We start from the raw sequence: 17,440 nt of genomic DNA, 5'->3' as shown, positions 1-17,440 counted from the left end.
CTACAGGCGCAATGTTTATTAAATTCAATTAAATTGCTTTCAAATTTAAAAGCGTAAAAGTTAAGAAAAATAATTCATGTATAAGTACAGTCAAGCAACTGGAATCCTAGGCCACTGTAGAAATATGTCATAGTGACGTTCTAAATCAGATTGTAAGAAATCTCTTAACTGCTTGTCATTTTGACATGGTTGTAGAGTGGCCTAGGGTTCCAATTGGTTGACAGTAAGTGTGATTTTGTATGACACTTAGTAAACATAAAATGCAGAAGATAATATTTAAGACGAGTTCATAACTGCGACGGTGGACTGTATTTAACCAGATTTAAAAATGTACGAGTACAGAGGATGTCAGTGACATCTTTGGCAGGGTTCCACGTGAAGTATAAATATACTAATTTTAAGTGCAGCGTCCAGAATATATTTTAGTAGTCCATATAAAAATATCAACGCATTGTGCATTGTATGCACTCGCTCTATTGAGGAACTAACTAGGATCTTATTAACGCACATCGACATAAGATAAACTATAGTCAGAACGCTTTATATGACATGCCCTGACTCATTAAAGAGTTCTAACATTATCTTAAAGATAAATACTCACAAGTAATAGATTAGTCATAATGTTTTTTCTCGGAAATGTGATATTGCTGTGTATCTTAGGTATGAGAGTAATGAACTAGCAGCAAAAACTAATTGTCAACAGAAAAATGTTACGTACATTGTAACCGCGTTGTGCTATTTTTGGGACAAGCAGCTGTTATTTTATTTTGGAGTTTAGGACGTCGTGCAAGGCAGCATAGTTATGTCACTAGTCAACAATAACACATTATAAATGAATGCGTCACAAGATTTAAATGACATTGGAACTGAAATAAATTATGTCGTGAATTCCATACTGTATAACCGTTACAGGTTTAGGGAATGTGCGTACGATTGTGCGATTATACAATTTGATAACAGATTAAGGGCCGGTTGCATCAAACCGTCTGTCATTGTTAAAGCGTTCGTTAAATTTTATTGTATGGGAAGTTCCATAGACAATTAGACATCTGCTGCGTGATGATGACGTGGTTGATGAAACTGGCCCTAAATCAGTTTACATCAAAAACGATATAATACGGGACTGACAAAGCCCATACAAAAAAGCGTACCCCTGAAATGTATCGGCATTTTAGGCTTAAAACTAGATGGCGCTATTTCGCAGCCTGGAAGTGGCCAAAATCATATTTTCCCAAAATATTTTTGCGTGTTTTTATTTTTTATGAGAACAAACGACATATTTCTTTATTTTAATATAATGATATCATGTCAATACACATTTAAAATAAAGTAGGCATCATCAATGTAGTTATGATAGTATTTAATAGGTGGCGCTAAAAAATGGAGGTACGATTCTTAGTATGAAGATTGTCAATCCTATATTAATAATCCTTGTCACTTCATCACTACATAGTATAAAACAAAGTCGCTTTCTCTGTCCCTATGTATGCTTAAATCTTTAAAACTACGCAACGGATTTTGATGCGGTTTTTTTAATAGATAGAGTGATTGTAGAGGAAGGTTTACATGTAGGTATAGTACCCGTGCGAAGCCGGGGCGGGTCGCTAGTTTACATATAAGACACAAAGTAAACAGGCTTAAAGTGAAATTACTAAATAACGGCTATTACCAGTAATCAAATTAGAAATCTGTATGCTGATGGTAGCTTGAACGCTCGAACATCATAAAATCATACATTTATAGTTCAAGTTCCACCTACGTCCGGGAAAACATTTTATTTCCCAATGCACCGCAATCTAAAAATAGATACGTAAAGTAAACATTGCGACGTCAGTTATCAGACGATTCGAAGTACTACTTATTATAAGTAAAAGATAGTGGGTGTCAGTTTACCTTCAGCTTTCTCCATTAAATTGCTAATAGGGAATGAGTCTGTAGGGTTATGTTGTTCACACTTTTGACAGCGCCACACTATAGGTCAGGTCAGAATAAGTATTAGCAAAGAGGATCGAGTATTATAGAGAGTTACTGTCGAAGTAAAATGTGTAATCACCGTGCATAGAGTGCCATCTCTTGACACAGGCTTAAAACTTTTGAACCTCAGTTTTGACAATTTGACCCATATTCTTAGCTTGATATGTGTTAAAATTTCAAATATTAATATTAGCGCCATTTAGCTGAGCGTACCCCAAAGGTGTAATGCCATCTAGCCCACCGTACCTTTTTCTGTATGGTACTGAGGTATGTTTTTTTCTTAAGACTTTATCTGTCTATACGGAGTTATATATGTCTTTGGTATTAGCATACGCACATATGTAGCTACACATACACTGGAGAGAACATAAGCCTCTAGCAGCATCCATCAGCTCAGCTTCCGGATCATTCATCACGGACGTTCGCCGCAAGCTACGAATGCAAGCGGTGTCAAGTCGTCCGCGTCGAGGAATCGCGCCTCTACACAGCAGTCACACCGCTCTTCTACTTCAGTATCCATACCATACTAATATTATAAATGGGAAAGTATGCGTGTCTGTTTGTTTGTCCGTCTTTCACGGCAAAAGGGAGCGACGAATTGACGTGATTTTTTAAGTGGAGATAGTTGAAGGGATGGAGAGTGACATAGGCTACTTTCTGTCTCTTCCTAACCCCCCACTTCCCGAAAATGGGGGGTGGGATTTTGTATGGAGCATTACGCAATTTTCGAATTTAACGCGAGCGATTTTAATGGCGCTGTATGTAGGTATTCACATAGTCCCTCAAGTCAACTTTTGCACCAGCATTTAGCTGCTGCACCACGGTAACGTGCCCGCCACGCGCGGCAAACGCAAGCGACGTCCAGCCGTCTGCGTCGGCCGCGCTCGCGTCCGCATAGCAGTCAGCAATCACATCCCTCACTACATAATTATACATAATAGTGGTACTCACACAGTCCCTCGAGTCAACTTTAGCACCAGCATCTAGCAGCTCCCGCACCACGGTAACGTGCCCGCCACGCGCGGCAAACGCAAGCGGCGTCCAGCCGTCCGCGTCGGCCGCGCACGCGTCCGCACCGCAGTCGAGCAGCAGTCGCACCGCAGCCGCGCGACCGTGCTCGGACGCGCACATGAGAGCCGTTGTGCCATTCTGGTGGAAATAAAAAAAAATGGTTAAAAAATGTGTGTAGTATAACTGTTGACCCCTTTGTCACAGTTGCATATACGAGTAAGTACTCGGCCAGAGATGTTGACTGTTTCTTATTAAATTGTAATCAATAAGCATTATAAGTGTGAATGACCAATATTAGGTGTACTATCTAGATTTATCTTATCTAACAGATGATTTACATACACTCGACGAAATTACCACAATTCATTGAGACTGCAGTCCCTAACCACTTTAGTAATTTAACTTTCAAATAGGTATTCATTTTTATTTGCAATAAAACGTACAGCACCTAACTTTTTTATTAGTTCTTGAGTAATGGATGTTTTCGTCGTCTAGTACTTACAAACTACATCCCTAGTATCCATTTACTAAGTGCGGTTTCAATCCGAATCCGACTCGAACTCGTGAAAATATGGTCCGTAGTAGCCGTACAGCTAGTTATATGGTAATTTACGCACTAAATCCAATCTCCGTCACCCGATTTATTTCCGTCATTCTTCGGATCACTAGAATCGCCCTAGGTACATACTTAAACTCAGACTCAGAGTGATTCTGATTAAATTACATTAGAAATAGTTCTACGGACTGGACCATATTTTCACAGCGGACGTAGTGCGAAACAGCTCTAAATAGGTATATTTCTCGTTTAGACAGCACCAGAGCAGCAAATTGAATTGGGTGCACCAGTAATGGCGTCTATAGCATCTGAATAGTGCGCTCATCAGAATCGCTTTCATATTCACATGGAGTGCGAATTCACATTCCTCTCGCGAGCTTCGTTTATTAAAGCTTTGGCATTTCTACGTGTTGATTGTTGTTTCTACGATTGTAGTGAAATAATAATTATCAATATCATAAGGTCTACAATCTACAACTTCTATTCTATTCATTATATGTACATGAAACGTACTATAATTTTAAGGGAAAATTGCAAGCTTTTAATCATAATTAATTATCAAAAGATATGTAAATTTTTCATCAGCTTCCCATAATGCATAATAATCTAGTACCTGCATTATTATGCGATACACTTTTGATACCGTACTCCAGCTAATCTCTTTATCTGGAATATCTGAACAGCCAATAAACCTAATCGCCTATTACGAACAAATAATTCTATTTTAACGGTTTACTGACGATTTGCCGAAAAACGTTTCCCAAAGTTTCACATCCCAAACTATTATTCCCAAATAAACGTTTGGCAAAACAACTTATCGCAAATTGACATTTAGCAAAACTTTTTTTGGCAAGTATTTGTTTCCCAAAATACGTATTGTTAGGCAAAATTTCCATTTCCCAATAAATTGTAATTAAATGGCGCACTAGAAATTTGTTAGTTGATTTTATATTTATACTTTGTGTCCAAGATTTGTGTGAAATACATAATGTGTATGTCGTACTTTTTTCCTCCTGCTGCAAATGTCAAGGATGACATTTTCACTTGCATGTCCGGATACATTTTATTAAAAAGATTTACTTTTAAAAGTCATTTCCGGTTTGCTCACTGTCAACCGAACACGTTCCTCCTCGCTTCGCTCGTCGTCACACCTAAACTGACTCTGTCACGCACGAGTTTTCTGTCACAATAGTAATAAAATTATTACATTACATTTATGCCTTTTAATATTTATTGTCAAACGTTGTTTTGCATGGTGTAATTTGTAGAAACATTTTTTGACAAAAAAATAGTTGACAAAATAATTTTGTCCAGTAATAAATTTGACAAAAATAAAGTTGAGCAAACTTTTCTTGTCCAAGTGAAGTACTTGGGAATAAAACTGAAATTATCATTTGACAGATTTTAAGTTAAATTTGGCAAAAAAATCTTCGGTAAATTAAATGGATCCCATAGAAATGAAAATGCAAATGCCTAAATATTTTCGAAATTTGCGATGTGAAATTTTTACCAAACATGTTTTTGGAATATAAGTTTTGCCATTAAAAACATTTGCGAAATAAAGTTTTGTCTAAATAAAATTTGACTAAGTAAAATTGTACCAAATGATAATTTGACCAAACAAATTCATTGATTGCGAAACATACCTTTGCCAAACAATACTTTGGGAAATGAAACTATTGCGATATGATTATTGGGAAATGAAACGTTTTTTGGCGAAACGGCAGGACACCTATTTTGACATTCATCACATTCAAATGAATTTTGTGGCACCCTGGTAATATGTGTAGGTAATATAAAATACAAAAAACCGTTATTAATATTATGCATATCGGTGAGTAGCAGGCCCAAAGATATACATAAGGTTTAAGCTGAACGTTGTCATAACTTTACAGCATGTTTCATCATATTATTACATACTGCTGATATGGCACTCCCTTACCACCCTTAGTGCGCTAAACAGCCTACGTGGAGACTTTCAAGGGCTATATGAGGTGCGAAGAGGAAATTCAGAACGAGAAGCTTTGCAACAATTGGCGAATGTTTTTCCCTTGATGGACCTTCGCAAGGCATCATTGTCTTTGATAAAATATTCGTCCAAAGACCTTGTTATACAGTTCCTATTGTTGTGTCTGACTGTTACAATTATATAATTGGCCGTAATTATGCATAGTGCGAGAACCTGAATTAATAGGCAATAATAGGCAATAAATATAATCTCATGAATTTCAAAGTTATTGGCTGCTTTTGAAATGTTGTCCAAAATGATTTGCAGTTAACGACCAAGTCTGAGTTTAAGTACAATCATAAAGTTATTATAAATAGGTGCGGACAAAGTAAAATAAAATAAATAAATATTATAGGACATTATTACACAGATTGACTGCGTCCCACGGTAAGCTCAAGAAGGCTTGTGTTGTGGGTACTCAGACAACGATATATATAATTTACAAATACTTATATACATAGAAAACATCCATGACTCAGGAACAAATATCTGTGCTCATCACACAAATAAATGCCCTTACCGGGATTCGAACCCGAGACAGCGGCTCAGCAGGCAGGGTCACTACCGACTGAGCCAGACCGGTCGTCAAAGTGCCAATAATATGTATCCACAACCTTAAAGTATAAGCCATAAAGTCCCTTATACATCTTTTTGGCACTTTGCATCTATCCTTGACTGTACCAAGCCCTATGAATCACAGCGGAATAGCCGAACGTCTGGAAGCCCGAATAGTGGAAGCCGTCCAAACTTGACAAATGGCGGGAGATGACCCAATTCGTCCGCGCCAACGTTCCACCATGAAAACATTGCACATGCCAAAACTCCTACTACATCACTATAAAGTTTATTATGGCTTAGTTTATCCGTTTTTAGGGTTCCGTACCAAAAAGGTACAACAGGAACCCTTATGGTGCGACTCTGTCCGTCTGTCTGTCCGTCTGTCACATTCCTAAATATCTCGAGGACTACTAATGGGTCATTCCAGCGAAAGCGACACCATAGGCATAAAAATTAAATAACTTAATTCATACTTAAATCTACATCTAGAGAATAGAACATTATGCCTATTTTTATGAATCAATGAGTTTTCCTTTTTGTGTATTTTTTTTTGCATTTTATTCGTGTCCGAACGTACCCCTAGCGCCAGTTGTCTAAGGTGGTATATTTATACCCTAAGTTGGCAGCGCTATTTCGCGCCTTTTATAAACATTACGGAGAAAGTGATATGTGTAAAAGAAAATATATTTAACGCTGTTTAAACCAGGGGCAAGTAAATATAAATTAATCTTCATGGTTAGGATTTATTGGGCTTCTACACAATGCGTAAGTCATATCCCGCCCGTCACAGTAAAACAAAGTTTTTTCTTGTTTACCCTAAAAGTATCTAAGATCTTGTTGTCTTGCTTTGTGAAAGTAACAATTAGGTTGAGATTGATTATTTTAGCCAAAAAACGCGTTGCATTTGTAAATAAAAAAATACTTTTTAACGCTTTTCAACGTAGGTCCCACCCGTCAGTGACGGGTGAGCAGAATGGGTTATCTGGTAAAACTGGAGTTGGTGAGTATAAAATCGTTCTTTTAAGTTTAGTTAAACCTAGCTGGGTTATACTAAAGCAAATTATATGTGTAATATTGCTTGATTCGGTTGTGGTATTACTTTATAGAACACAATGAATGCTATGAATCAGGAAGAAGTCTCTTTCATTAAAACTGGTATAATTTTAGACATTCTTCCTGAACCGCTGATAAAAGTATGCAGTAATAGACTGTTTGACGATGTTTGACAATTATCTGAACCTTTAAAAATTTAAGATAAAAAAATTTTTTTTTTCTTAATGCTCCAAGAAAACTATTGAAACTATTACTTGTAACATTAAATAATTCATTAAAGAGCTCATTTAAAGTAAATACAAAAGAACTGTCTTTATATTTTTCATATATTTGTATGCTCAAATGTTACTCGTCCCACCCGTCACAAAGCACTGTCCCACCCGTCACAAGCATTGAGAAGCAAAATTATTTTTGTTTTAAGAGTTATTTGCGTAAATTATACTAATATCTAATCTATACAATATCAGGAATCATATAAAAATTGGTTGTTTAACAAAAGTTTTATAGTTTCTTACCAATTGCGAATTGTGTAAGTCAAGTCGGAGAGGAGAGGCACTTTGAAGTCCCACCCGTCACACTTCTTATACCATCAATTTCTCATAATAATATTGACATTTTCATACTTTTTATGGTACAGTAAACATTGATTATTCAGGTAAGTGATAATGTCTTATTCAATACGCTAATTGTTGCTGTTTGGCAGAAATAAAGCAAAATGTAGGCAAAAAAGAGTATAAATGTCCCACCCGTCACAATGGAATGACCCTAATGCTATCAACTTGAAATTTGGAATAGTTGTGAACATTGTAAACCTCTACAAATAGAAAGTATAATTTTTTTAAATATATTAATTTTAATTGTAGAAAATGGCCAAAATGAAAGGGGGGCAAACTGTAAATTTCAAGTTACTAGGTCAAGTGGTGGAAAAAAAAAGAATTTTGAAGGAAAATGTAAAAAAAAAATACCGTCCCCCCCCCCTTATCTCCGAAGTTTACCAACGAAAAATTATGAAAATTTTAGTAAACATTGGTTTTATGCTATATATTACAGGAAAACTATAATCGTGTTTGTATTTTGAATACTTTTTTTTTAATTCACAAAAAACTTTTCAGATTTTTACTTTCAATTTACCCACCCTTGCGGATGTACATCGTACTTCAAATTAATACGAGGTGTTACGTAAACCATCTTCTGTCCAATAAAGTAAAAACTGTTTAAATCGGTTAACATTATAAAGAATTATCCCTGAAAAACCAGGTCGCGCAAATTAGTTAGCAAATTGACCGGGAGATGGCGCTATACACTATAATACTCATTAGTGCCTATACTTTTGTCTTCTAGTCAAGTCATTAGAGTTATATGAAAATATGAGATTATTTTTACTAGGTAGTTTGAAAGAAAGTTTGTACGGAACCCTCGGTGGGCGAGTCCGACTCGCACTTGGCCGGTTTTTTACTTTGGTCATCTGTCTACAACTATGTTATTGTAGCGACGGCTGAGAAAACGTTCCGAAGGACGCATTATAATTACTGATTTTGATTTGGAGTAAAAATACTTTTATATTAACACATGTATTAGAGTAATTAATAAAACCTTGAACATTCTGATGGACGGCACAAGGTCCCGTTATATTATTAGCTAAACGTACACACATAGTATTTGTAACTGGAGTGCAGACGGACCAATGGAGATTTTAAGTAAGTAAGTAAATATTCTTTATTGCACCATTTTAGCATTTTATATGTAAAAAATATACAGAATGTTGAGTGAGAGTATAACTAGGTAACAACAGGCGGTCTTATCGCTAGAAAGCGATATCTTCCAGACAACGTTAGGGTAGCTGAAAAAACGGATTGATTTGTCCCCTAGTTGTATTTTAAACGTGTTTGCAATTAGTTAATTTATTAGTTATGTTTAATTGTTTACGTATCCTCATATAGAACATTATCTGTTATTTTTAAAAACTATAGTAGGTAAGTAACTATTTGAAAGCTAGAAGTACACGTATCGTTTAATACCCTGCTAATCCAGATATGAATATTTGCGCAAGTCAATGCAGTGTGGTATTGACTTTAAGAGTAATCAAGGCTTTCCGTGCAAGTCCTGAACTACCTATATTGAAATGTCTATAAAAAAATGAGGTTTTTCCACGTACAGTCAACCAATCAATTGGAACCCTAGTCCACTACAGAACCATGTCAAAATGACAAGCAGTAAGAGATTTCTTACAATCTGATTTATAACGTCACTATGACATAGTTCTACAGTGGCCTAGGGTTCCAATTGGTTGACTGTACTAGCGGTTTCGGTTAGAAGTAGACATAGCTTTTATCGTCTCTTTGAGCGGCGTAAAGATAAACTAAATGTTTACAAAGTCCGTTAGGATGAGTAAATAATTGATTAAACTCATGATTATGTTTCGTTGATGTGAAATAAAAGTCAAAGGAACTAATGCCCTTATAAGATAATATCTAAAAACACTTTTCTAATTTGTTATGAGTAGTCTTATCACAATACTCTATTTCACGTAAGTTTATTAAATGTACAAATAAGCACAAAATTGATAATCCGTTTTAGATATTATTCTATACGGGTATAGTTATATATATGTCCTATATAATATACAATAAGTATTTATATGTCGTATTCAACTATACGCGAGTTGTGCAAGCAGACAGTTCTTTGAAGTGTCGTATCGATTTAAATGATACAGATACAACCCTTTAACGAGCTCGGACGGAAAGAACGAGGAAACGAATAGCCGGATAGGCTTAATAACGATATTAACCATAGCCATAACCATGCAATACGATAGCCATAACCATGGCTACGTTTTGGGGTCCTAAATAATTTTGTAATATGGAAATATTATATTTAAAATATAGTGTTTACTTGGCCATGTCTCGCATGCGACAATAACTCAGAAAAATGTCCTAGCCTAATCACCTCATCTTTGTCATCCACGTTGACATTGTTGTTGTTGGCGAGGTACTGTTGGAGCTCGCCGGGCGAGTCACTGTTGACCAGCTGCTGCAGAGTCTTGAAGCACGCCACAGACAACATGGACTCGCTGCGGTGGAGGCTCTGTGGAATTAATGGTTAAGGTTAGGTTACTCATTATAAAAATGCTACTCATTTTGCTAGTTATTAACAAATTTAAAAAAAACAGTGAGTTATTGTACTTCAGTTCAGCCTACAGGTTGCGCTACTAATGTTTATTATTCTTGTAATAACTATCACTTAACAATACGAGTATAACCTCGAAGAAAGAACCTTTAAAAAATTTGCAGTTGACACGCTTCTTCGCTTCTTTCAATTATAATTTGCTTGACGACTGATATCAAAATCATTTTTAGGGTTCCGTACCAAAAAGGTACAACGGGAACCCTTATGGTGCGACTCTGTCCGTCTGTCGGTCTGTCACATTACAATTTTTTAAAGAATCAGAAAGAAGTCATTTAAAGATAAATTTAATATTAATTAGATATATTTCATGAATCAAAACGTACATGCAATATGAATAATCTCAGTTGTTTATGTTAATTGAATGAAAGCATTGCTAATTGTTACAAATATTAATAGCATTAATTTACTACCTAATTAATTAATTAAGGAATAAATATTTAGAACTTTATATACTCTTCTAAGGATTATGCTTGACTAGACATGGGTAATGTACTATCAGCTGCAAAAGTGCATGGAGAAATTATGAATGAATTCATTGATACATTCGCCATCCACTTTGGCAGCTGATAGTACAAACAAATATGTTTTTAGGCAAATACTCTGCAAAAAATGCATGACTGACGATCACCATACCAAACAGTCCATACTATACTGTATACTATTACTATTAATTACTATTAATATTATAAATGGGAAAGTGTGTGTGTCTGTTTGCTTGTCCGTCTTTCACGGTCGGATGTATTGACGTGTTTTTTTAAGTGGAGGAAGTTGAAGGAATAGAGAGTGACATAGGCTACTTCTTGTCTCTTTCTAACCTTCCACTTCCCTAAAATGGGGGGTGGAAGTTTGTAAGGAGCATTCCGCAAATTTCGAATTTAACGCGAGCGAAGCCGCGGGGAAAAGTTTATATGAAGGCACATAATTTAAGAAAAGTATGTTTTCCCCTCACTAGCTCGGAAACACGTGTTTTGTCCTTTAATACCAGCGGGTAAAAACGCATTTTATCTACTAGTGGGTAAAGTAATTTGACCTTGAATAAAGTCAAATTCATTGCTTTAAAATTTATAAAAGTAGGTGAATCTAGTAATAAAGATGATTTACCACCTGTGGAACTACTGAAGCAGTGATGAACGCATTTTTTGCGTTATAGTTTCCACGCTATAGTGAGGAAAACTTTTTTGTTACACTCGGGTGCAAGCATGTATTTTACTTTCTCGTGTGTTAAAAAACTCGCAAGTTCAGGATTCTATTCTCGAAAACTCGCTTCGCTCGTGGTTCAACTATAGAATCCTTTCACTTGCTCGTTTTTCAATTCCGCACTCGGCGTTAAAATACAACTTTGCCCCCTTGTATAACAAATAACTATTAAATTAACCTACCTATGTTTAAATTATAGGAGCAAAATTAAGGTTTCCAGTTCAATTGAAGAATACAAATTTTATATAAGGATGAAACAGGTTTAAAGAATTTGTTATTAGATATTAATTGCGAAATCAATGAAAAAATATTTTGAAATCTATTTTAAAATAGTGTTATTTGTAATTAGTAGAAAAACACATAAATGCAATTAAAATAATTACTTAGTCAGTTATATACACATAACACGGTTATGATAATATTAAATTTTAAATAATAATTTCAACAACCTCACTACTTAAGGGAGAAGTCCATCGGATCATTATAATAATAGTTATAATCTCACACCTTTTGAAGGTAATCACCTTTACTTTAATACAAGTAGCTCTCACAGAAGCCGGTAAGCGATTGCAATGTATAACAAATTGCCCTCGTAAACACTATAGATATAATGATAAAGAATGATATCACGAGGTAGTCCAATAATATACGTATTCTAGGCTCAGACGGTCTCATAAAGGTTACTTTACCGGCTAAATCGTGTCGTGTAAATTATATGTTAAACTATTTATTAATGGCGGATTTTTTTTACAAAATCTATAGTTACAGTCGCCATCAGATATATAAGAGCGCCCGAGGTACTCAAAAATATCTGAACACGCCTCTAACGCCTAGGCAATAGAGGCGTGTTCAGATATTTTTGAGTACTAACTTATATATCTGATGGCGACTCTACATGTAAACATATATTATGTTAAACTAACTTTGTCGTTAATTATGTACTTCTATTGTTTAACACATCTGTTTTCTTAGATTAACATGATATTTTTGACATATAAGTTGGTACATTACAAAAAAATTGTGTAACTATTTGAATCAGATATTTATATGAAATAGTCAGGAACTTGAGATTCAGATAATGTTTACATTTTAAATAAAAGTTATTTGACTCACGATATCGCGATACGACTAATTTGCACCAATGACGTATACACGCGTAGATAACGTAGCCCTTAAAGTTTTCAGATAATACGAGTATCATGCATCATGTTAAGAGACACTCTATAATCACAGCGGACATGCACTTGGTTAGGTGTAGATACCAGACTTCCTAACACTGGCATGTGGAAAACAACACAGTTGAGTTACTTTGCAGCATTCACACTTGCAGGCATACGCAGACCGTGTTAGAATGTCGACGAAGAGCGAAACCGTGGAATGCTGAGAAGCCGTGGCTGATGCGGCGGTGCTCGCCCGGCGGCGCCGTCACCGAGAGGCGCGGCACGCTGAGGTGCGCGCCCGCCGACAGCGGGCCCGCGTGGTGCTCGTGCCCGCCGATGTGCAGGTGCAGGAACGACGCCCGCCGCCGCTTCGGCTCCGGCGGCATCAGCGACGTCGCCCCCGCTATACTGTTGCTCTTCGCGCGCTTCGGCGTCACCTCTTCCACCACGATATCTCCCAACACGTCCGACTTCTCAGACTCGGACCGACTCCGATCCGATCCTGACGACGCCGGCGATTCCTCGACCACGGCCAGCTTCGGTCCTCCTTCCACCGATATAACTGGACCCACGGGCGGCCTGCACACATTCTTTGGCGCGTGTATATTCGCGACGAGACTTCGTATGTGGACGTAATCGTTGTCGCCGGGCTTGCCGAGCGTGGGACGCGACGGGTGGGACATGATGTCTCGGCCAGCATAATAAGTCGAGTGTCCACGGTCTCCTGTGACAAATACGTGAGTGTGGTGACTGCGCGTAACGAGGAGAGCGCGTGAGGGGGGCGGTTACTATTTGCGTCTCGTGGTGCAGGGCGGGCGGCGCGCGGTAGGCGGCCGCGATGAATGAACGCGGGCGCATACGTACTAGAGAGTAGGTGCTGTAAGTGCGTAGGGAGAGTCGTTTGATGATCGCGGAGGCGGTGCGATGCGCCGTGCGCTCGGGGGGCAGCATGTCGCGCGGCGTCCGGTCGGACTGTGAGGAAGGCCCGAGACCGGCGCCACCGCCGGGCGCAGCTCCCCGCCGCCATAACTTTACATTCTTGTTATACCGTATCTTGTGTTAGGTCATTACTGTTTGTGACGTATTTGAAAAACGTAATTTTTGGTAATATCCTTCGCTTTGAGTGAAACAATTAGACTAATTTTAAATAAGTAATCATTAACAAAAACAATGTAAACGAAGTCATACATATTTAAACGAACAACACAAGTTTAATCTTTTCTAGAAAAAATACTAGAGTTAGTTTCTACGGCTTATTAAGTTGATTTAAAATCAATTTCCCAAATGAATAATTAAATCTCAACAACCGTAAGTGTGGCGTGGTATTTTCAAGCCGAAGTAAGTGAGTTTAAAAAGCTTGTTTGCAGTATCCTATTTTGTTTTAAGAGGGGGTCGTACGAAATCCTCGAAAAGTGCACTCGGCGTTTAACAAATGCTGCTCACATTTCTAAATTAAATGAAATAAAATAAATGTAGTTATTATCTTAAAGAGTGTGTCTACAACTTTTGACTATTCACAATCTCCAATTATTAACGGTGTAATAACTAAACCCACACAAAGTTGACCTAAAATGAGAAAAACGTATGTCGCCGTTTAGTAAACTTTGTTAAAAAAATTCAATACTCTAGTTATAACATTATGTGATTCTGAAAGCCAGATAAATGGACTACAAGTTTTGAGGTTTTTTATATTTTTCCTCTCAAAGGCAACAAAGAAATTTTACCTTTAATTTAAACTATCGTAAAATTTCCATACATTCGCCATTGCTGTCAGAATTCTCCTTTCGATTAGACGCCGTGAGCGGCTCATCGGAGGCAGACGTGTCGCCGGTCGCTCCGCGTTGACGTTTAAATTTGACAAATATTTTGACAGAAATTAGTGTACGTACACGAAAAACCATACCAGTGTAAAACTGTGCTCAAAATAAATAGGGTAAATCAATAATGTCAGGTGGAGATCCAATCTCATTTAAAGTTTAAAGGTGCATGGCTTGTACATAAAAAATAAATAAAAATATATCACATTATTAAAGAAAATAACGAACACAACCGAATGACTATAAATGATTTCATTCTAGTTCGGTTAAATTGAAAAAAGTTTCATGCTTTCTTTTACTCATTGGAATACATTTTCATTACGCTGGTATTCACAGGACGTCATTTTAAAAATATATATGACAGCACCTACGTCAAATTTTGTCAATCAAACTTCACAGGTTGTATGTAAACAATTACAATTTAATTTATTTTTACATATTTAGATACTTATTAATCGATTCTTACTTAGAATAGAAGAAAGGGAAATGCGGGCGGGTATATAAGTACCTATTTATTAAATACAATATTCCGTATGGTGTACTTCTGGTTCAAATTTATATATAAAAAATGTTTCAATTTCATTAAAGATTACTCTGTGCATACCACGAACACGTAAGTAACCGTAAGTTGATCGTTGTTTAGAAAGTTAACGCTCGTTTTGAATGGCACTTCTCCATTCAACTAGACCAGATGTACATGGAACAGTCACCAGCATAAGTATTATGACTATGAACGGCCGTAACAACATATCCGATTCTCTATAGGGGCCATAAAGTATATGACGACATATTCCCGGCAAAAAATTGTGATGCTTCCTGACCGGCAAAAACATAGTCTCTCTTTCTAGCGTCTCGCGAGCGTAGCGTCGGGCCAACTGTATGGAAAAAGACGCCGCGTCGCGTCGGCGCGGCTTAGCCATACAGTTGGCCCGACGCTACGATCGCGAGACGGTAGATGTGGGAGGGTCCTTATCCGTATAAATATCTGATCGGGTCGCTTAAAAATATTTGTTTCCTTTTATAAAAATCTAAATTACACTCTCACTCGCATAATTATATATCCATTGTTAAAGCAAATATATATCTTACGGGCTAGAAATCATTAATATGTAATTAAAGTGCAATAACAAACCCTACCTTAGTTGCCTTAGAGCGGTAAATTGTATGAGGTGATTTGACATCTCACGAAACACGTGCAGTGATTGTCACTGCATATGTCTGTCTCATCTGTTCTTAAACTATGACAAGTAAACTTATTGCAAATCTGATATCAGAAGCCTATTTACAAGCTTTTATTCAACTTGCCTTGTTAGTTGTTAGTATCTTAGTTTGGGTTAAAACGTAGAAGCTAAATTTGGCCCACTTTCCGGTTTCCGATTGAGCTGAAATTTTGCACACATATGTAAATCACGTGACAATGCAATATTATGGTATAATATTATGGAGGTGATCTGATGATGGAGCAGAAAGGTGGTCAGAGGAACTCTGTTATGAAACGTCGTATCCCCATTGAGTAAGGGGTTTTTAAAAACATCTCTTAGAGCAATAGATGATTGTTGAAAGAAAGGTACAGTCGGCTAAGGTAAAGCTTGTGCCAAAACTGAATTTTTTGCAAAAAAACTTATTATAAATTGGGAGGTGTAATTTTTTATTATCTCTGCATTTCATTGAGAAGAAAAACCGGGCGCGTCGGGCCACGGTCAGTGTAGGGTTCCGTAGTTTCCGACATTTTACATATTGACAATTTAGAAAATACCGTAATTTGGGGTGAATAGGATTCCGGGGGTATATAATGCTATTATATTTTTCCACATATTCCTTCTATTTTCCGCAATAAAAAGTAGGAAAATAATATATTTAGGGGCATGAAAATATTTAAAAATATTTTAAGCGGGTTACTCACGTATTAAGTCGATATAGCGTTCGACATGTTTCGGTTCAATTTCGAGAACCTTTCTCAAGAGTAGCGACACCCCGCCTTTACATGTCGAGAGCGCGACGCATACTGCGGGCGCTTGCTCGGTGCGCGCTATATCGACTTAATACGTGAGTAACCCGCTTAAAATATTTTTAAATATGTATGAGTCTCACGGGAGTTTTATAGGGCATGAAAATGTCTGTCAAAGTTGGCATTTGGATTCTTTACTCATTTTAACTTCATTTTGTGTGAAATTTTGTTCAGAATTTGTTCCTTATCCTTTTGAATGTAGTGTATACCTACACTTCTAAAGTTTATGTTTAACAGAAAATCATAAGACATATCGTCACTACTTTTAAAAAATCTCGTAGCTCATGCTTCTCCTCAAAGTTAAAACGCAGTAAGTCTATATGCATTCCATACATACTTACTACAATTTTCTTTTCATTGACAGACGAAGATACAAGTTTTTTTAAAAGTAGTGACGATATTTTAATTTTTATAATGGTTTTCATGAAGAAAGCGATGCAACTGTGTTGGGGAACATTTACGGGATGAATAAATATCCGCGGCCTGAGGGGTGAATAGGATCAGGAATGGGGGAATCGGGTCGCAAAGGGGGTGTATAGGTTTACGAAGGGGTGATTAGGGTCGGAAGAGGGGTGAATTGGGATGTGTGGTCAATGGTTGTCAAATTGTATAAAAGATATATAACTTACCTAAAGTGATGTTTTTATGAATGACCTCTCTGTATAATTATGGACGCAATTTAAACGTCAATGTATTGCTTCGTAGTTAGACTAGATACAAGAAATTAACATTTAGAAATGTTAATTACACTTCTGTCAACCTCCACGTTTCACCCATGGTTGCTATAATATAAATGGATTACTTTAAAATAAAAGTCATAACTATGAAACTATACAACTAGGGAAGAAATTTTATTGAATAATTTTTGATTTGTTCTTTTTCAAGTTTATATAAATAATAAATTTTCAATTC

The 17,440-nt window shown here is 36.7% G+C and overlaps 1 protein-coding gene across 7 annotated transcripts in view; it reads right to left on the bottom strand.

Moving 5' to 3' along the window:
* The window catches only part of LOC125227730 (kinase D-interacting substrate of 220 kDa B), an 89,659-nt gene that overhangs the window by 41,074 nt on the left and 31,145 nt on the right, over nt 1–17,440 (bottom strand). For 5 of the 7 annotated variants that reach the window (XM_048132035.1, XM_048132036.1, XM_048132037.1 and 2 more), the window contains exons 2-3: nt 10,107–10,244; nt 2,926–3,123 (exon numbers count right to left, since the gene is read on the bottom strand). In XM_048132035.1, the coding sequence (XP_047987992.1) occupies nt 2,926–3,123; nt 10,107–10,223 (315 nt within the window). In that variant the 5' untranslated portion in view covers nt 10,224–10,244. Of the gene's footprint in view, nt 1–2,925; nt 3,124–10,106; nt 10,245–12,885; nt 13,408–17,440 lie in introns of those variants that run through there. The other 2 variants (XM_048132031.1, XM_048132032.1) reach the window with 2 other exon arrangements.

This window comes from Leguminivora glycinivorella, chromosome 7, assembly GCF_023078275.1.
Source record: "Leguminivora glycinivorella isolate SPB_JAAS2020 chromosome 7, LegGlyc_1.1, whole genome shotgun sequence".
In the NCBI taxonomy this organism is placed as follows: domain Eukaryota; kingdom Metazoa; phylum Arthropoda; class Insecta; order Lepidoptera; family Tortricidae; genus Leguminivora; species Leguminivora glycinivorella.
This window is presented reverse-complemented; position numbering and strand designations above follow the sequence as displayed.